This window comes from Artibeus jamaicensis, unplaced genomic scaffold, assembly GCF_021234435.1.
Source record: "Artibeus jamaicensis isolate MK-2021 breed Jamaican fruit bat unplaced genomic scaffold, CSHL_Jam_final contig_387, whole genome shotgun sequence".
In the NCBI taxonomy this organism is placed as follows: Eukaryota; Metazoa; Chordata; class Mammalia; order Chiroptera; family Phyllostomidae; genus Artibeus; species Artibeus jamaicensis.
This window is the reverse complement of record NW_026521812.1, coordinates 38748804-38771216: the sequence shown is the minus strand read 5'-3', so window position 1 is coordinate 38771216 and position 22413 is coordinate 38748804. Positions and strand designations below refer to the sequence as shown.

The 22413-nt window shown below is 34.1% G+C and overlaps 1 protein-coding gene across 7 annotated transcripts in view; it reads right to left on the bottom strand.

Annotated features, from left to right (window-relative positions):
- Nucleotides 1-22413, bottom strand: part of RNGTT (RNA guanylyltransferase and 5'-phosphatase) — a 247508-nt gene that overhangs the window by 210961 nt on the left and 14134 nt on the right. For all 7 annotated transcript variants that reach the window (XM_053664811.1, XM_053664814.1, XM_053664810.1 and 4 more), the window contains exons 5-8: nt 11288-11363; nt 9596-9836; nt 4942-5051; nt 3648-3749 (exon numbers count right to left, since the gene is read on the bottom strand). In XM_053664811.1, the coding sequence (XP_053520786.1) occupies nt 3648-3749; nt 4942-5051; nt 9596-9836; nt 11288-11363 (529 nt within the window). The remainder of the gene's footprint in view (nt 1-3647; nt 3750-4941; nt 5052-9595; nt 9837-11287; nt 11364-22413) is intronic.

Below are 22413 nucleotides of genomic sequence, written 5' to 3'. Positions count from 1 at the left end.
GGAGGATAGATTTATCATGTTTCTGGGTTGGAACACTCAAAACCTGTTAAAATGACCATTACCCCAAACTGATCTCTACATTAGAAGCAAATCGAATCAACATCTCACATAAATGTTTTATTCCCATAATAAAGTACCCTAAGGCAGAGTGGGCATTCAAGCAAATACTCAGAGGTTTTCCTTTCATTTTTGGAGGAGCATGGTTCTATGAGAAATGAGATATTTCCATTATCAATCAAAAACATATTTGCTCAAATTACTTCGGCTAATCATGTAGGGGTCTAACAGATGAGACACAGAGAAAGGGGAATACAACTGCAGGGGAGGGAGAATACACAAAAGGAAGATGGCAAAAATCAAGTGATGAACTTTGCACACTTCATTATTTTGCTCACAGTTTGCCACAATCACAGCCTTGGACACTATGGAGAAGACAATGTAAAAAGGAAAGAATATCCAGAATATGAAACTCATCAGATCAAAACTACGCCTTACATCCAAACACCCAGCCATTTTGTATATAGTTTAAAGCCTAGAGATAGGCATCTGTGCTCCTTATCTTTTTCCCACTTTTTCTCCACCCAAAGAGTTAGTTAGGTAATAAACCTATCTGTTAAGACATTGTTACATCTCAACAAAAACTCAGCTGAAGCTATTCCTTACTACCACTTTAAGAGATTCTAAATTTATCATAACCCAAAAAATTAAATCAATTTCAACATTCTAAAATAAACGATGAATATTCTAAAATAGCTAAAATAAGCTATTTTTTCTTTTTTACTAATCCTTCAATAATAATAATGCATGTCCCCAGAGAGGAAGGCATGAAGGGGCAAGTCACTCAAATTATCTATACCTGATCCTTTAACTGTCCCCATGCTTACAGATTCATCCATGGAGAAGGAATACTCCTAGAAACACATAGGCAAGTTTAAATTTTTCATTTTATCTCTCTATACTGTTTGAATTTTTATATTGTTTGAAATTAATTACACTAATTACTAAGTAATTTTTTAAAACTAGTTCATTTTTAAAGTAAATTCAAAATACTATGAACAAATAAACATATGTATGTAAATAGATTAAAATATATATGTAAAACATACTTTTGTTATTTAACTATTTGGACTCAATATATCAAGAATTCATATTAAAAACAAGATCTGTTTTTGCCCTGGCTGGTTTGGCTCAGTTGGTTGAAGCAGCCTCCCATAACCAAAAGGTCACAGGTTCAATTCCAGGTCAGGGCACACACCTAAGTTGTGGGTTTGATCTCCGATCCTCAGTCCATGTCCAGACACAGTCAATCCCCAGTCTAGGTGTGTATAGGAGGCAAACAATTGATGCTAGTCTCTCGCATTAATGTTTCTCTCTCTCCCTTCCTCTCTCTCTAAAAGCAAGTTTTCAAGAATGTCTTCAGGTGAGGATTAAAAAAAAAAAAACACTATCTGTTTTATAATCAAAAGAATAAGGTCAATACCACAATGACAGTAGTGGTGATAAGTCTCTAAATGATAAAATGACTTTTTATTTTATTTTTGTTATTTTCTGAACTTTAATGAACTCTGTTATCAACAAAATACCAAAAATGCTAAGTTCAAAGAAAAATTGTTTCCAACAAAGACAAATAAAATATTTTTGACGTATTCCCAAATAGTAAAAATAAAATATAGTCAAAAAATATAATCATGAAAGCATATCATGTTGAAGTAATATCATTACATTCACTTATTATTAAACTCAAGTTGTACCTTCCCCTCTCCATGCCTCCATATGTATCTTTTAAGGTCGTTAAAAGTTAAATGTTGATGAAGAAAGCGTAAGACAGAAGGCATAATTGCCATTTTGACATTCAAAATAACTTCTCATAAAATTAAATGCAATCAATATCATCTTTAAAATAATACCTAAAAACTAAAATATAAAAACAGGATCTCAAAGAGATAGCTACATTCCCATTTTTATTGCAGCATTATTCACAACAGCCAAGATACAAAAACAACCTAATGTCCATCAACAACAGACAAAGAAGAAAAGGTAAACAGCATCCCCCCTTTATCTATGGGGGACACATTCCAAGACCCCCCAGTAGAAGCCTGAAAGCAAAGATAGTACCAAACCCTACATATACTATGGTATGGTTTTTTCCTATATATACATACCCATGCTAAAAATTAAACTTGTAAATTAGACACAGCAAGATACTAACAACAAATATGAATGAAACAGATAATACTATATGGTATCACTTACATGTGAAATCTAAGAGAGCCAAACTCAGAGATACTAGTATGGTGGTCAGCAGGAGCGGAGAGGTGACGACACAGGGAGAAGTGGATCAAAGGGCACAAATTTCCAGGTGTAAGACAAGTAACTTCTGGGACCCCACGTGCAGCATGGTGGTTATAATTACTAATACTGTATTACACACTAGCCAAGGCAACAAATCTTACATTTTCTCACCACAGAAAAGAAATGGTAATTACTGTATTTTGCTGTGTTTAATGAATACTTTTCTACCCAAATTTTTGAGGGAAAAATAGGATATGCTTTATACATAGGTGGTACTAATTCCATATCTACATAAATGTTTTTAATTATTTTATTTATGCTTATGCATTAAAAGTATAACTGTACAAAGCAATAACAATATCCATATGCAAAACAATACCCTTTATAATACAAAAAAACAAGTCTCTAAATATAAATAAATAAATAATTAAATTAAAAAATTAAAACGAAAGATTTTTTTCCCTGAAAGTTTGGGCCAAAACGTGGGTGTACATTATACACGGCAAAATACAGTATGTTGAGTGATGGCTAACACCAGTAACCTTTTTGCAATATATAAGTGCATATCAATATACTGTATACTTAAATTACATAAGGTATGTCGATTATACCTCAATTACACTGGGAAAAAAATGAAAATATATATGCACTCTTAATTATTCTAAAACATTTTATCATGAAAAAGTCAATAGGACTCCTATCTTTAATATGTTAAAATAATTATTTCAACTACCATAACCATTTGCTAAATAAAGATTTGCTAAACACATATAGCAAAGCTACAAAAATAAAGATTACAAAACAGAAAGAAAAAGTGAAATATTATTGAGGAAGCATAAAATTTATACTAATAAATACTTTAAAACTTAGGAATGTGAAATCTGAAGCTAAGCTTTGTTGTAAGACTACAACAACCTTAAGAGTATATAAAATTACAAAAAGAATTAGCAAGGATTAAGAGAAAAAAGAAAAAGTATTCCAAGAAACAAAATATAAAATGAATCAGGGAGACTTGGTAATTTTTAGATTATAAACTGACAGCACATCTGTTCATCTTAGAAGTGCCCAGCAACCACTAAAAGCAAGGTGGTGAGCAGCAGACACAGGAAAAGCACAATATTATCAAGAGGAAAAACACTTTCAAACTTAAATCTGGTATAGATTTATGTCAAACTAACAACCCTGAAAGCAAAATTTTAGCGGAATGACAGTAACTATATAGTATTTGAAATATGCCTTTTTGCTCTTCAAGTCAGAAATTCACACTCCCCAGAGTGCAAACCTTCTCTAACAACAGAGCAATATTCTTAAGCATTAGGGTTATTTGTATAACTGGTTTTGGAAGTCTAACTTACCGAGTACCATCTGCTTTCCAGCTTACTTTATATGGCTTCTGCTCCAAAAGTTTAATATTTTGCTTGTCCATGGAAACAGGCTGTGCTCCAGGGAATCCAGACCTTAAAAGAAGAAAATGTATTACTATTATGGCTGGTATCATACAAAGCAATACATGTCTGAAACCAATCTCGCATGAGACACACACTTATTACAGCGTTCTCCCTATGATGAAATTACTGTCAATTGGAATAATACTCGATTTCACAAGAATGCTAACAAAAAACTATCATTTTCTTAACAGAATAAAAGTTAAGATTCCAATCACCATTGCTGTAACTATTGGGCTAATTTTTAAATATAAATATATATGATCTAAATAGTAAAGCAGGTATGCTGACAAGTCTTAAAACAGGAAGAAGTTTAAATCTTGCTTTAGTCATCTTACATCATTTTAAACCCCGTATTCCTCATCATGACACTTCCAACTTGGCATACCTGTGCAGGGCTGGCAAGTTTCTCCTCAAAAAATGCCCAGAAGTGACAAAACAGGAGAAATGTGGCTCAAGATTAAAACATACTGGCAAGGGTTTAACACAACACCAAAATCAATACTACTTCATCATCTTTTTCATCTTTTAGTTAAAATTATTTCTAAGTGATTGATCTGTATGTACCAGTTATTTATATCAGGAACTTTTAAGTTAATAATTCTGTTTCATCATGTTCCAGCTGCATCCCAATTTTCTGCCACAGACAGCAATGATCAACAGAAATTACCACAGACCAAGACCTGAGAGCAACAAGCAGGAACAGTAAACTCTCTCCTGAGTCCTCTCCCATGAAATGCCTGATAAATAATTTCAAGTCATGGTAGGGGGCAGAACATATTTAAAGCTGATTCCCTCTGATATTTGATTACAGAAAAACTGAAAAATGTGGCACACTCAATTCCCATTCTCCCTTAATACAATTAAGGGCAACCCAAACATTAACCTACAACAGTAGAATCAAACACACAAAACAAACACTAGACAGTGAAACAGTAACTTTCTATACTCCTTTAGGAAGGTGTGAGTCATCTAATTTCTTTAGGAAGGTGTGAGTCATCTAATTTTTGACTCAACTGTTTATCACTGTTTATTACACTGCTTGTCTTGAAAAAAATCTGATAAACTCTTACTTGATATGTCTTTAAACACCGTGTAAACATACCAATTTCAAGAAACAAAGAAACTATGTTAATGTTTGCTTCTATGTTAAGTATTTCAGAGTCAGAATAAATTTTATTTAAAACAATAAAATATGTATTACCCTTCCCAGCCACAGAACTGATGACACTTCTGCTGTACTTCTCCTAACTTCGGCTGAGTTGTTACTTGAGTTACACCTTTAACGGTTACACCTTCCAAAAAAATAGCACCCTGAAAATAAAAGGAAAAGTATTTTATTAGAGTTCAAATCCATTTACAAAGCCTAGACTGAGAAACAGATTCATCTATTTTCACAAATCTGAGCAAACATATGAAACAGAGAAGGTCTCCGGGAGGCTCTATAAAGCCCTAAGATTGCACACTAGTTTTCTGAAGTCCAGCAAGTGATTCTCAAAGCACACATTCAGCCCAGTGTCTGAATCACATTGTCAGAGCATTCCATGGGCACTCTCCAGAAATCAACAGCAATAATAACTTATCTACCATTTACTCAGAGCTCAGAGTATCTGGCATCTTACACTTTCTCTAATCTTTGTAATAACTCTGAAAAGTATATTTTATTATATTTATCTTGGAAATGAGTACATACGGCAAAAAGACTACATATAACTTACTGAAGTGGTAAGAACAGAATTATGAGCCCAGGTCATTCACCAGTGATTCTCATTTTGGAAGGGGTAGGGGAGTTGTATCACTTACTGAATACAGACTTTAAGGGGATAACACCCACAATATGTACCTTTGTAAACTAGAATAAGAGTATAACGAAGTGGCTAAGCTATAATCATTGGATGTATCAACATAAAAACTAAATATTACTCATCATTGAATTTTTAATCTAAAATTTTAAGTCAGAATTACATAAAGTATCTTAACTATATTTCAAAGCAAGTGTATTTTTAAAATAGAGAAGTATGGCAGATGGAAACCTTATAAATCAAATAAAGAACACTCCTTAAAAACTCTGTAGACTAAAAAATGTCTAAATTCATGCTACAATTACTTTCAGACCCATAAGAGGGCTGGCATCAGTCTTAAGAATACTCTATAAAACAACTCTAGCTGTTAATGTAATTAGGGAATAAAAAAACATGGTCTACAAGCCACAATGATCAACCTTCCAGCAAAGGTTTTGCAACTTGAGCCACTTGGGAAGGAAAAAAAAGAATATAGTGTTTAGTCTGCATACATCCCAAATATAAAAGACTTCTGAGGTGAATCGATACACTGATTCAGATCCTAATTCTGGACCACATTATAGTTATCTAACATGTTGTCTACTTTTTCTTAAATAAGCATACTTTAGAGGTTTCACGAGTCACAAGATCAGAGTACCATTCCTTTCTATTCTGTTTTAGCTCTTCCCAGAAGCAAGCAGAGGTGACCTCTGAAAATGGTTCACTATTCACTTGACCCCCAAAACCCCATAAAATCATGGAAATCAAGAGGTTCAAATCTGTGTTCACTTTAATACTCATGAAACTGCCCAGGCCATCAACAGTATGAATATTCAAAAAAGCCCCCACGTATACAAAGGATGTCACTTTACAGAAACAATTATGTGCCATTTGTCCTTATGATGGTGGAGTTGGTAGGTGTGACCAGGCCAAACAGCAGGGCTGGACGCAGGGTCAGTGGCCCAAAAAGAATTTTTGCTGCACATGCTTAAAAATGCAGAGAGGAATGCTGAACTTAAGGGTTCAGACGTAGGTTCTCTGGTCACCAAGCACATCCAGGTGAACAAAGCTCCCAAGATGTGGTGTTGGAACTTACAGAGGTCATGGAGGATGACCCCACACCTGGGCGCTCACCGCCACAGTGGGATGATCCTCACCGAGAAGGAGCAGACTGTTTCTAAACCAGAAGAGGAGGTTGCACGGAAGAAAAAAAGATATCACTGAAGACACAAAAACTTATGGTCCAGGAATAAATTCAGTACAAAATCAGTGCTAATAGAAGTAAAAAAAAAAAAGGGAAAAAAAGAAATTTCTGTTTCAGAACCATTTCTACCATTAAACTCAGTAACAAATGGGAGGGGGGGGAGACAGGAAAAAGAAATTTTAAAGGAAAGCTAAAATGGGCGGTAAGAATTTTTTACCATGTTTAGTCATTAAGATACACAGATAACTTCAATATTCCTTTTTTAACATGTTGTTAAATCTTAAATTTTTTAATTTTATTTATTTCTTTTTAGAGAGAGGGGACAAGAGGGAGAAAGAGAGAGAAAAACATCAATGTGTGGTTGCCTCTCATGTGGCCTGCACTGGGGACCTGGCCTACAACCCAGATACATGCCCTGACTGGGAATCAAACCAGGGACCTTTTGGTTTACAGCCCATGCTCAATACAATGAGCTACACCAGCCAGGGCATCAATATTCTTATAAAAGTATATGTTTATACAAATCAAAAAGAAAGCATTATAAGTTCAATGTTCAGCATCTTTATTCTGAAGGCATGAGTTTCACATGAAGGAGATAACTAGCTTTAACTTCAAAGCATGTTATTTCCTAAGCAAAGTTAAGAAATCACTAATAATTTCTAAAAAGCAAAGGCCAAATTAGCATAAATTAATACTAAATAAACAAATACTACTTCTTTTTCTAACAAATAACATAAAGACATCAGAAATCTAATCAACATTCAACCAGTACTTTCCCACAATATTACTACATAAGTATTTTAATAAGTCCATGCAGTTGAACTAAATATGTTTAACTTAACGTAACGAATAAATATTGAGCCTCAACAGATTTAACAACTACTGAGTTTGTTTAGAAAAGATAATTCCGACCATCTAGTAAATGTGTCATCCATTTATTTTTCTTTTTCCTTAATCTTTTCTGCAATGCACCAATTTCTTTTTTATTTACCCTCCCTTATTTTCTTCTGCAATAATTACTATTAGGTAAAAAATTAAAGGCACACTTCATCTTAAGTGCTTCAAACTTAAGTGATGTATTTCTGGGTGTTTTCCATGTGTTTAAATTTGCCTCTCTTTCTTTTATGCGTGGGCGGGGCGGGGGTGGGGGGGTGGGTACGCAAAGGAATCTACAAAAGAGACAAAAAACTGCTGGCTAGATAAATAAAACCTAACGTGATACTTATGAGAGACATACCTAAAATAACAGATAAAGGTTGAAAGTAAAAGGATAGGAAAAAGATACTCCATACAGACACTATCCAAAAGAAACTTGTGCAATCATACTAAATCAGATATTTCACAATGCTAAGTTAAGACACTATAAACATAATCTTTTACACATAGTTGTATAAAAACACAATGTCACTGCAAAATGTATGAAGTAAACATGACAGAACCATAAGGAGAAACAGGTAAATCCACAATCATAGTAGGGGATTTTTTAAATATTCCTTTTAGTAACTGACAAAACCAAACAGGAGAAACTAGGTTTGGGATTTTGTCTTAAGTATTATTTTTCCTAGAAGAATGTGCCCATCTTGACTATTTTTCTCTTATTGCTACCCAAGGTCATTTGCAATTAAAGGGATTTAATGGTACTTGATATTATAAAATAAATATCGTTTATTTATAAATGAAAAAAATGTCATTTATCATTATTATAAAATAAATATCATTTTTAAGATCCTTTCTGAACAACAAAAAAAGCAAACTGTACCCCATTTTGCAAAACAGTAACTTTTGTTTTAAACTCTTTTACACACTCACATACTATACCATAATTCAAAATCACACTAAGCATATGCTCATGATTATTATTCTTTAAAAAAGCCACTTATAAACTATATCCCTTATAAAAAATACCCCTTACAAAAATGATATAAGAGGGTAATCATCTATATGTTATATTATGCTCTTAGACTTCCCTTAGAATGTGGTTCCTATTTTTCCAGGTATGTGATTCAGTAATTTCGGATATCTAAATCCAGGAAAGAATGAGTATGAGTAAGACTAAAAGAATAATAAACTATTTTTGAAATTATTTCTGTGTCTCAAAGCCATTTATACTTTTCAATGGCCTTAGACTTTTGAAGCTTGAAATGTGTAAATAGGTATTAAAATAATGTTTTTCAAACAAAGAACATTTATTTAAAGCCCAAAATAACTGTACTATGCGAGTTAGATAAAATACAGCATTTCTTCCTTGCCTGTGCATCACTGTCTACTCATGAGTTGTGGTAGCTACTGCTCAACCGTGATTCCCACACACCTTAATTGTTCATTACCTCCACACTTTCCCCCTTTCCCCTTTGTCCTACACCATATACTTATGTATGTACGAGTACAACCAGTACCTTTCTTCTCAATATATTTATTCCCTCAAGAAAAGTGGTGACGTCCAATGTTTTTAGTCAGGGCTTTCAGTCTAGAAGATTAATGGGAGTTGCCACAGAAGTGTCTGCTCAGTTCAACTTCACAGAAAATACGAAAATACCACCATGGGAAAGAGCAGAATTTATATTTAACCCTGTGACAATTCTGTAAAGCATTGGTAAAATTTTCACTAGATATTTAAGTGTAATTTCACAATACTCTGCAAAGAAATAGTAAATTCTCGATGTAATGTCTAAGAGTTCTTTGGTTTACCTAAGAAACAAAAACAGAATCAATCTGCATAAGAAACTTTTCTTGTAGAAAAGGTGAAGACTCGTGGATATCAATAATCTTCAGAAATAGAAAGAATGAAATAACCTCACAAAGCCAGTAAAACAGAGTCAACATTCCATTTTCATAAACCTGCTTAAGAAAGAGACTATATTTTTAAGCATTACCAGTTTTAACCGTTCTTTTCTTCTTTTGCCAAAGGAGGCACTTGACCCAGGTTCTGATTCCTTTTTGCCATCCTCATCCTCATCTTCATCTTCATCATCCTCAAAACACCAATCTGGCAATAGAGGCGGGGGTGGTGCTTCCTCTATATCACCATAGCGACGAAAAAGTTCTTTCAAATAATCACCCTTATAAATTCCTGGTGGTCTGGCCTGAGCAAAAGTGGCAACTGCTGCTTCAATACTATGGAAAACAAACACCATGCAATTTCCTCACTACTCTCCATTTACACAGACTTTTCAAAACTTACTATATTTAAAGCACCATATGAAACATACAGAGATTTATAAAATAGGTCACAGTCCACTCTAAGGCATTCAATCTCTTAAGGTACAAATTCATTCTGAAACAGTTTTAACATAAGGTACACTGACAATTCCTAAACTCTGGAAGTAAATTTTAACATGTATAGAAGAAACCTGGGTAGAGTACGTGAAGAACTTAAATAAAGCTTTAAAGGCTGAGGTCTGAATGTGAAGGAAAGCATCAAAGAAATGTGAATAGCAAAATCAATGAAACTAAAAAGCATGCTGATTTTTCAGGAACTTTCAAAAACCCAGGCAATTACGAGCATAGGTCCTCTGAGAAAGGCTAACCCAACCATAAGCTGAATCTGACACAGGACTCTGGGGTGATTGTGTAGAGCAGTGATTTTCAACCACTATGCTGAGGCACACTGGTGCACCACAGGGATCTTTAAAACATGTAATACCTGACTATTTAGCCTGGGACACTGATGTCTTTTCCCTTAGATTGTCAAATTAAAAGATGATAACAGCCAACACAACAACCGCTATCTGATGTGAATGAATCAAAAATTATACCTATTTTTGTCAGATCGGCAAAAAATGTAACATATATTTTGGCGTGCCGCAGAACTTTAGTCATTACTTTGCATGTGCCATGAGATAAAAAGGGTTGAAAATCACTAGTGTCGAGCACCAAAGGCCAGAGACACTGTGCTAGAGGCGCATGCAGAAGAAAACCACTGAAGATGCATGAACAGGGGAATAAAATATACAATCAGACGTGTACTACAGCTGATTATATCAGAGAAGGACCTACTGTGTAGAAAGGATTCATAAACAAAATAATGAGAAAATACTCTTAGTGATAACCCCTTGTCTCAGGAATTTTTTAGTAACTAAAGTCCTAATGTCTCCAGATCTAAAAAGGTATTTCGCTAATAATGGGTGCTCAATAAAAACTCTGATTGGTTTAAATAAAGTTAACTCTGTCTCAAAAAAACCTTTTTCATACAGCATTGTAAGTTTCTCCTAGTACTTAACAGCTATAAAAACATACTGTTAAAAATAAAAAGAACAACAACAGTAACTCCCAAAAGTGAATACAAACACAAACTTTTGGGAGAACTTGTCTCTAATAAGTGAAAAACATCTGAAAAAGAAAATACATAGTATATGAAATTGCAAGCACTCAAAGTGTTGCCTAATACAAGAGCACTAGGTAATTAACAGAATTCTAAGATTAACCAAATCTAAAATGAAAACATACTCAAATTATATTAATCATGACTTCACCAAAAAATTGGCAATATAAAATGCTAAAACTAAATCGGTAATTTTTTTATCAATTACTAAATATGTCTTCTTCCATCATACGAGAACCAGTACCTCCAGTCCATTTTCTCCACCAGAAAGGCACATATAAGGAAACCGGTGCGATTGAAACCATGGGTGCAATGAACACCTAGAAAATTAAGTAGCATTATTGTTTTAAAATTAATAAATCACTTTGGAAGCAACATCTTACTCTAATATTCCAATCTGGAATCAAAGCATTTCAATCATTTTATAAAAATAACTACATTTTTAAAAACTTAACCCTCCCTTACAATTATTAGTGACTTGTCAGTTTAAGTTGCTTAGAATCTAATTTGTAGCACTAGCTAGAAGTTTAAATGCAATATACACTTATTTATTCTATATATATATATATATTTATTAGTTATAAATTATCTATAGGACCTAAAGATTTCACTCAAAACTAAAAGATTTCAAGTATTTCAAGTGAGGAGATATTTTCATCAAACACACAATCCTAGGGATGGACACCCACACACACCTGACTGGCCGCCAAAAATAACTAACCGATGGAAATACAGTACAATAAAAATAAAACTACTTTGAAGTTCTCTAGAAACCAATTGACTATATCTTTACATTGCCTTATGGTCTTTCAAAAAAAAAGCTTTTAGAAGAGAAACCCCCTGAGGAAAAAAAAATTTATTTCTCTTAAACCTTTTCTCAGGACATATTTGAGATCAGTGTGGTCCTGCCTCTATATTCTGAAGCTGCAAATGAGCTTCAAAAATTCTAAAAATGATTGTATTTTAAGTCTTTTTAACTACTTTGAAAAAAAAATAACAGCCTGATGGACATTATCAACACGATTACATTACTGCCAAGTTAACTCACTCTTCTGCAGACCTCAAAATGAAAGTTTTCCTGCTATCTCTGTTTAATGGTAGAAACATATAAGTATATGTCTCTGGGTTTTTTGGTTTTCTTTTTTTACTTTTAGAAAGAGAGAGAGAGAGGATGCGGGGTGGAGAGAAGACAGCACAGGGGTGAGAGGGAGAGAGAGACACACTGACTTGTCATTCCACTTATTTATGCATCCATTGGTTGGTTGTTGTATGTGTTCTGACCAGGGATGGAACCCACAACCTTGGTGTATCGGGGACAACACTCTCACCAACTGAGCTACCAAGCCAGGCTGTCTTTCTTTGTAATGTTACCTTTTACAAACTACTGTGTATATAAAGCATCCTGATACAGTATAACCAAAATCAAACAAGCAATAAACTAAGAATTAAAACTATAGCCCTGGCCCATGTGGCTCAGTTGGTTGGAGAGTCCTCGGGTAAACCCAAGGGTTTCAGTTTTGAATCCCAGGTCAGGACACATGCCTAGTTTGCGGGTTTGGTCCCCGATTGAGGTGAGTATGAGAAGCAACCAATCAATGTTTCTTTCCTTCAATCCTTCCCTTCGCTTCTCTCTAAAATCAATAAGCATGTCCTCAGGTGAAGATTTTTAAAAATAATTAATTTTTAAAATTTACTTCTAGAAGAAAATACAGGAGATCTTTGCAACCTTAGTGCAGGAAAAGATTTCTTAGATAAAACATGAACAAAAACAAAATACTGACAAATTGGACTACTTTAAAATAGTAAGTTTTGCTCTTTGAAAGATGCCATGAAGAGCAGAGATTACCAGCAGGGAGGTGGGGGAGGTGGGGGAGAGACAGATGATGATGGACAATGACTTGACTTGAGGGAGTGCAAACACAATACAGGGTACCAATGATGTGCTGTGGAACTGCGCCCCTGAAACCAGTATGAATTTGTTAACCAGTGTCACCCCAATAACTTCAGTAAGAGGGGAAAAAAAGATGGCGTTAAGAAAATGAAAACACCAGTCACAGAAAAAAATCCACAACATATATATCTGACAAAGGATCTGTATCGAGAATAAAGAACTCTGACAACTTAGTAAGACAAAAACCCAATTTTTAAAAAACTGGGCAAAAGATTTTAATAGACACCTTGCAAGAGAATATATGCAAACAGTCAAGAAGCACATAACAAGACGATCAACATATTAATTGTCTAGAAAACACCAATTAAAACCACAATGAGATTCCACTATGTACTAAATTAGAACAACTAAAATAAAAAAGACTGACCGTGACAAACGTAGGTGACGATGTAGAGGAACTGGAACCCTGCTACACTGCTGGTGGAAATGTAAATGGCATGATCACTTTGGAAAACAGTTGGGAAGTTTCGTAAAAAGTTAAACATACACCTATATCAAATAACCTAGACATTCTAATCCTATTTACCCAAGAAAAATAAAAACATATATGCTTCAAAGACTTACATAAAGACGAATATCCACAACCCTGGCCAGGTGGCTCAGTTAGTTGGAGCATCGACCAGTACACCAAAAGGTTGCATGTTCGATTCCCAGTCAGGGCACATACCCAGGTTGCAGATTTGATTCCCAGTAGGAGCATATGTAGAAGGCAACTAATCAATGTTTTTCTCTCACATCAATGTTCCTCTCTCCCCTCCACAACCTCTGTCTCTAAAAATTCAATGAAAACATATCCTCACATGGGGATTAAAAAAAAAAAAAGATGAAATGTCCACAGCAACATAAAGACTAATGTCCATAGCAACTTTATTCATAATTGCCAAAAACTTGCAAGCATCCCGAATGTCAATCATCGAATGAAGAGATAAACATGTTATACTACCCATGCATTGAATATTGCTTGGCCATAAAATGAAACAAATTACTAATAAATGCAATGAGGATTATTTCAAAATCATTATGCTGTTCTGTAAGCATAAAAAAAAACAGGAAAAAGTACATATATATAATTTAATTTATATATTCTATAAAATACAAAAATTTGTATAGGACCATAAAAGACCCTGAATCACCTAAGCAATCTTGAGGAAAAAGAACAAAACAGGAGGCATCACATATCCTGATTTCAAACTATACTACAAAGCTACAGTAATAAAAACAGTATGATACTGGCATACAAACTGACATATAGATCAATGGAACAGAATAGACAGCCAAAAATTAAACCCCTGCATATACAGTCAACTAATATTCAAAGAGGGAACCAAGAAAAAATGCTGCTAGATAAACATATGCAGAACAATGAAACTTGACTACTATCTTATAGCACTGACAAAAATTAACTAGAAATGGATCAAAGACTTAAACATAGATCGACACCATAAAACCTCTGAAGGAAAATGTAAGGGCCCTGGCCAGTGTGGCTCAATTGGTCCCACAGACCAAAAGGTCACAGGTTCAATTTCCAGTCAGGGCACCTACCCATGTAGTGGGTTCAACCTCCGATTATGACCCATACGAGAAGGTGGCCCATCGATGTTTCTCCCTCACACCAATGTTTCTCTCCCTCTCCCTCTAAAAACCAATGAAAAAAATGTCATCTGGTTAGGATTTTTTAAAAAAGAAAAAGAAAATGTAGGGTAGAAGCCACTCAACACTACCTTTTTAGATTTCACTCCAAAAGTGCAATGATTTTTTTGGATTTCAGACCAAAAATACAAACAACCAAAGCAAAAATCAACAAACAGGATTACATTACACTTAAAAGCTTCTGCCTAGCAAAAGAAAATTAAAATTAAAAAGCCACCTACAAAAAGGATGAAAATTTTTGCAAACTATTATTCATACAAAGGGCTAGTATCCAAAATATATCAAGAACTCGTACAACTCAATAATTTTAAAAAATCAAATTAAAAAAAAGTATGTGAGTAGACAGACATTTTTCCAAAGACATCTAAATGGCCAACACATATATTAAAAGATGTTCAACATCACTAATCATCAGGGAAACGCAAATCAAAACCATATTACTTTACAATTATTGGAATTACTGTCATCAAGAAGATAAAAGTGATGAGAGAATGTGGAGAAGAGGAAACCCTTGTACACTGCTAGTAAAAATGTAAATTGGTTTAACCACCATGGAAAACATGAAGGTTCCTCTAAAAATTAAAAAGAGATCTGCCATACGATCCAACAATTCCACTTCTGGGTATATAACCAAAACAAATAAAAATAGGATATCAAAGAGACATATAAAATCCTATGTTTACCAAAGCATTATTTACAATAGCCAAGATATGGAAAGTGCCCATCAACAGATGAATAGATAAGGAAGATGTGGGCATCCTGCCATTTCAAACAATGTAAATGGACCTTGACTATATTATGCAGAGAAGATAAATCGAACATCAAAAGACAAGTAACGTATGAAAATCACATATATGTGAAGTCTAAAAAAAAATCATAAAAAACAGAGTAAAATGGTAGTTTTTACTACCATTCGAAGTGTGGATTCAAAGTGTGGTATAAACAGATGTTTAAGGGTACAAAATGGCAAAATAAGACCTAGAAATGTAATGCACAGTATAGTGATATAAATAACATTTTATTATAATCACCAAACTTGCTAAGAAACTAGAACTTAATTATTCCGACCACTAAAAAGAAAAATACATTCCATGACAGAGGCACTAATTATCACTACAATGGCAATCATATTACTATGTACAAATAAATAAAATTAATATATTGTGCACATTAAAGATTTTATTTATTTCTTTTTAGACAGAGGGGAAAGAAGAGAGAAAGAGAAGGAACGAAACATCACTGTGTGGTTGCCTCTCGTGCGCCCCCCCACTGGGGACCTGGCCCACAACCCAAGCATGTGCCCTGACTGGGAATCAAACCGGAGACCGTTTGGTTCTCAGGCTAGCACTCAATTCAGTGAGTGACATCAGCCAGGGTAACATACTATACACTTTAAATTATAGTTGTATGTCAAATATGTTTCATTTTTTAAATTCTAGAAAATGCAAACTCTGTCACAATCTACAGTGACAGAATAGAAAGTGCTTAATTTACAAGTAAGGGTTGACGAAAGGATAGACACAAAAGACAATGCTCTGAATCTTGATTGTGGCTATATAGGTGTCTATAAAAACTCATCGAACCGTACACCTCAAATGAGTGCAGTTTACTATATATGTAAATTATGCCTCCATAATGCTTTTTTTAAATTAGATGTTACAGTGAGATGACAGAACAAGTCTTCATTGCAACTGGCTTTAAAAACATATTCCAAATGTTAATGTTCATCAACATGGCTTTGTTTTCAGCAATTGACTTTTTAAAAAATGCTATAAATTTGACACATTTTTAAAAGTATACCAATAAAATATCATTTTCATCTCATTTCTGTGATAGGGTAAATTTTCTTCCCAGAACAGTTTTTGCTACTTAAAAAAATACTGAAAACCAGTATCGTAAAACCAGTATCAATTAAGCTAAATCACCTATTTCTACATCCATAATAAATAAAATGATCATAAATATTTAGAACAAAAACCTTAGTCAGTGAACAATGCTCAATAAACAACGATACAAAGGAACTGCAAACAGTAGGAGCAAGTGGTACAAATGTAAATTTATGAATCAAAATAGTACATACAGCAAACTGCAAATGAATCAGAATAGCTAAAGCATGGAATATAATAAGAAAGTAATGCCAAGTGCAGTTGGAGACAGTGACAGGGTCAAAATCCTGAAGAAACTTGTGTACCATACTAAAGAAATTATAAAGGCAATGGGGAGAGATTAAAGAATTTTAAGCATAGCAATAAAATTCTCAGGTTTCAGACAATCCACTCCGATGGCAGCTCAATAGAGGAAGAAACAATGAAGCAAGAACACCAGTAAGGAAGCCAGTTCATTAATTTATGTGTGAGATACAAGTCTGACTTACAAAGGTCATGGCGATGGGGATAAGGAAAGGCAGACTGTAGAGACATTTAAGGTAGAATCTGCAATCTGAGGGGTGTATGACAATAAACATTGAGAGAAAAGATTTAAAAGGAGTCTTTGTTTTCTGATTTGAGTGATTAATCAGACAGTGGCACCATTTACTAGGTTAGAAAGTACAGGAGTTTACATCATCTTGCAGCCAAAGCAATGAGTAAGTACAGCTGGACATGCTGAGTTTAAGGTTCTTACGGGACTTACAAGGATTTGTAAGTAATAGTAAAGACCTTCCCAGAGAGGTCTGGCTGGAGTTGTAGATGCAAGAACAGTCAATATATAGTCAACTATGGAAGAAAGTCTATGGTGTGGATAAGATCACCGAGAAAGGGTATGTAAAGTACAAGAAGAAAAGGAAGGATGAAATGCAAGGAAAACCAACCATTCAAGAATAAGAGGAAGGGGGGGGGGGCCGGGATCATTAACAAAGACTAAAAACGAGCTGTTATGGGGGGGGTCAAAAAAATGGAAAAAGGAAGTTTCACCCTGGTGAATCAGTTGGTTGGGCATCTTTCCACAAAGGAAAAGGCCGCCAGTTCTATTCCCAGTCAGGGAACATGCCTAGGTGCCGAGTTTCGTCCCTGGTCAGGGTATGGACAAGAGACAACCAACTGATGTTTTACTTTCACATCAATGTTTCTCTCCCCCACCCCTTCCCCTTTCTCTAAAAATAAATAAATGAAATCTTTTTTTAAAAAAAGGAACTTTCAAGACATTAGTGTTTGATTGTTTAAATGTCACATAATGATTAAAAATGAAAGTCGTGATTTGCTTTAGGAGTACAGAAGGAAGACTCCAGATTGCAAGAAAGTGAGAGAGAATAAATAAATTCCAGTTTCAATCTTTCAAAAAGTCAGCTGGGAAAAAGAAGGGAAAATATAAAACAAAAAAAAAGAAAGATGTCATTTGGAGGGGTTGTTTTTGTTTGTTTGGTTTGTTCTGGTTTTTGAAGAGGTGGTAATATTTTAAATAAGAGGCTTAGATATGTTTACAGGCTGAGAAGGACCCAGTTAAATCACAGAGGTGGACAAGAATAGAGAACAAGGATACAGTATAACTGAAATGAAGTCTCTGAAGGGAAGAAATAAAAAAATAAAGAGATCAGCCCTGAAAAGTTAAAGACCCTCTTAGAAGTACATGGCTACCAATAATGAAATTCTATAAATTCTATCATTCTCCACTGCTTTGTAAAAACAGGACTTTTGAAAGTTACACAAAAACATTTGCCGTAAACATACTTTTTTATTCAACATGCATTTTAAAACAACATGTAGATTTCCTTTCTACCTTATATTTCAGACCAATTTATACAACAAATACTCTAACTTTAGATGTTTCTCCCCTAAACCACTACTATTTTTGCATCTAATTTTTAATCTATGAAGATCAAATATTTTGTTGAATAGGAAATGTAAGAACAATTGCCAATTAAGTGATAAAGGCACATGACAATACATAATTTAAGAAAGTACAATGCTCTTTTAATATTCTTTTTTTTATTGATTTTAGAGGGAGACAAGACAAGGAAAGGGGAAAGGAAGAAGGAGAGAGAGACAGACAGAAAAATTTGTTGTTCTACTTGTTTATGCATTCACTGGTTGATTCTTGCATGTGCCGACTGGTGATTAAGCCCACAATCTTGGCATATTGAGAGGGTGCTCTAACCAACTGAGCTACCCAGCCAGGGCCCTCTTTCAATATTTTTTGTTATGAACTACATAAAGTTTTGATCTTACTGACAAATCTCTACTCTGAAAAAAGATTATACATTTAATGTAAAAAAATTCCACTAATTAAGTATACTACAAACTTAGCCTGATATGTCTTCAACATTAAAAAATTTCAGTTTTCCTCTGCTCATTATGAGAATAGGTCCATCTAGTGGCAAATAAAGCATAGTTTATAACCAAAGATTAGCTCACTATGAACTATTTCAAGTCAGCTTCTTATTCAAATTTGTCTTCATTTTCTAGGTAAGCTAAGAATAACAAAATTAATTCTTTTAAAGCACTTCAAAAATTTCTAACACTAATATACATCTTAAAAGAAAACTAAACTACAGTCCTTTTAAAATCAAATCAGGAAAAAAATCTCCCCAAGAAAAGGAAAAAAGGATGAATTATGACTCTAGAAATATACATACTGGATATATAAGTATAAATTAGAAGGAGGTGACTTATGAAGGACTAGCGGCAACATATCTTTAAATAAAGCCAGATCTCAATATACACAATTTCCTTTCTATTTCAAGTCAGATAAATTATACGAAAAAAACTTATCAGATCAGTCTAAATCAGTTGTTTTCCACTCAGGCACTTTTGCCCTCAACCCTCTACCTCACCCAAGAACACGTAACAATGTCAAGTGACATTTTCAATTGTCCCAACTAGCAACTAGAAGGTAGAGAGCAGGGATTCTGTTAAACATCCTACAATGCACAGGAGAGCCCTCCACAGTAAGTAATTATCCAGTATAAACATGTCAATAGTGCCAATGCTGAGACATGGTCTAAATGAGCAACAAAATGACAACATTGAAAGGAAACTAATAATTATTAAGAATTTATAATATGCCAAGCTATAGTAAATATTTTTATTTAATCAAAAGATGTTTTTAGAAATGTGTGTCCTACTCATGAAACTATTCACAAAGCTGTCACATGTATTTATAACTAGTAACACATAAAGTAATTAAAGGCATTAGTTAAGCCATGTACTTATTATACATAGTCTACCATTTACCAAGAAATCAGATGTTTCCCTTTTAACAGAAAACAAATTTTTTTAACTTCCCCATCCACAAAATTCTTTTTTTCTAAACAGTATTCCTGTGCATGCACACAAATGCATTATAGCTATATAATCTCTCATTTGTAATGAAAACTTCAAAACAGCTCTAAAAAATTAAGATTTTTGGTAAATCATATGGGGACAAAATATGACCTGAACTGATGTGATATTATTTATAGTTTATTTTTCCCACTTACTGTGAATATTCGATGTTTAACTGCAAAAATGTTCACATGCCTAAATACTGTTTTCCACAAAAAGGAACTCAGAAACCAGGACCCTTAGAGAAATAACTGAGTCCCCATCTGGGAAACACCTTGTGCCAAAAACAAGGAAACCATTTTCAAAGACTGATGGGGTGACATCAAAGGGACACAGAAACCAACCTGAAGGGGGTCCCCTGCCCTAGGGTGAAGCAATTTGGACATAAGAACAAATACTGACTGCAACTAACTTAAATACAGCAACTAGATAAAAATAATACACAGTTCATATAGATTGTCAAAAAAATAAATTTAATTGGTCACCGCTAGAGACTGCTAAGATGCCAACTCACTATTCTGAAAAGTGAGAAATAAAAGAAGGAATCAAACATTTGATTTGCCTTTCCTGTGAAAACAGCTTTTCAGAATAACAAAGGAATAGTTCCTTACCAAAGAATTCTAGCTAATACAGGAAGTAAACAATCAGAAAAATCATTTTGCCATCCCCAATGAAATACTGGATCAGGCAACAATCGTCAATAGATACTGAAATCATTAGGTAAAAAAGAGATGAAGAACTTTACAACAAGAGGAATCAAGCTGCCACCGCCTGAACCCCCTTACTCGTCTTAGTAACACTAAAAGCAAGGCAACCGGACATGTGCTTTCTGATTTGACTTGAAAGGAAGTAATACAACATTCTCTATGAAGTAGATCTCACTTCTGGGAATATATCTGAACAAACTCAAAACACTAATTTGAAAGAACATAAGCACCACCATGGGTCATTGCAGTGTTATTTACAATCGCCAAGATATGGAAGCAGCCCAAGTGTCCATCAGTAGATGAGTGGATAAAACAACTGTAGGACATTTACATGATGGAATACTACTCAGCTATCAAAAAGAAGAAATTTTTATCCTTTGTGACAGTATGGATGGACCCGGAAAACATTATGCTAAGTAAAATAAGCCAGTAAAAGAAAGACAAATACCGTATGACTTCACTCATGTGTGGAATTTAATAAACAAACTGAACTAATAGAGACAGATTCATAGATAGAGAGCAGGATGACAACACAGAGGACATGGGGGAGGTTAGAGGGTGCAGTGATTGAACAAAAAGGAAAAAGGACTTATGGATGCTGACAACATTGTGGTGACTGTTTGGGGAGAGGGGTATAAGAAGGGTAATGGGAAAAATATAATAAAAATTAAGAAATAAATAAAAATTAAAATGTTATTTTTATGTCATATATGCTTCAAACATGTTTCCCAACTGGCCACATTTTTTTTTTTGCTTTGTTTCTGTTGTTTTATAACAAAGAAAATTTTTTTCTTTTAGGTTTTATGTGATCAATCTACAAACCAGTGTAGCAACTAATTAGAGATTTAGACTTTGAAGTGAGAAACTACATTAAAAGCCTGGCTTGAACACAGTATGTGTGACCATGGCGAACTACCTAGCTTCTCTGAGCATCAGTTTCCTCATTTATAAAATGGAGATACCACAACATACTACACAGAGTTGCTATAAGGATTCATTCATTCATTCATTCATTCATTCCCCATCATGTCTGCTAAGTAAATAATAAGCATTCAAGTATATTTTCTTCATATAGACCTCCTACATTTCTTAATAACTTTTTTCCTTGTTTAGTACTTCTGTTACAAACGAGAGAAGTGGTTTAGAGTAGGAACTCCCAACTCAGATTGCCTGGGATCAGATCTAAGCTCTAACCCTCACTAGCTGTATGACTGACATCAAGGCAGTCACTTAACCTTTCCAAGCCTCAGTTTCTTATCATAAAATGGGGGTGACAATAATATCTACCTAACAGGATTGTTGTAAGGAAAAAAATGAGATAATGTATGCGAAATGGTTTACAGAGTGACTAACATAGGAGAAATGTTCAACAAATGTTAGCCAATATTATTAATAATACAACTAATGAGACTACTCTCTAATTACATTTCCTAACTAGTTATTGCTATCTGCAAGAAAAGTTGCTGATATTTTCTTATTTATCGGTGTCCAAATATATCCCCTGAACTTTCCTACTGTTCCTAATAGATTTTCAGTCAATTCCCTGAATGTGGAAAATACTAGCCACTTAAAAGTTTTTAGAAAGAAATCACAAAGGAAAATAAATTGACAACAAAAAAGTTTTAAAATGTTACCAAAACATTTAAAAGGCAAATTAAAAATTTTTTATTTAAAGTTTCCAACAGCATATATAAGGAGTTAATCTATGGCATCTAGCTATCAGGAGAAAAACCATTCAATAAACAGTGTCAAAACTAATGACTGGATATTTTGAAAACATTTAAACTGGATCTGCAATTCAAAC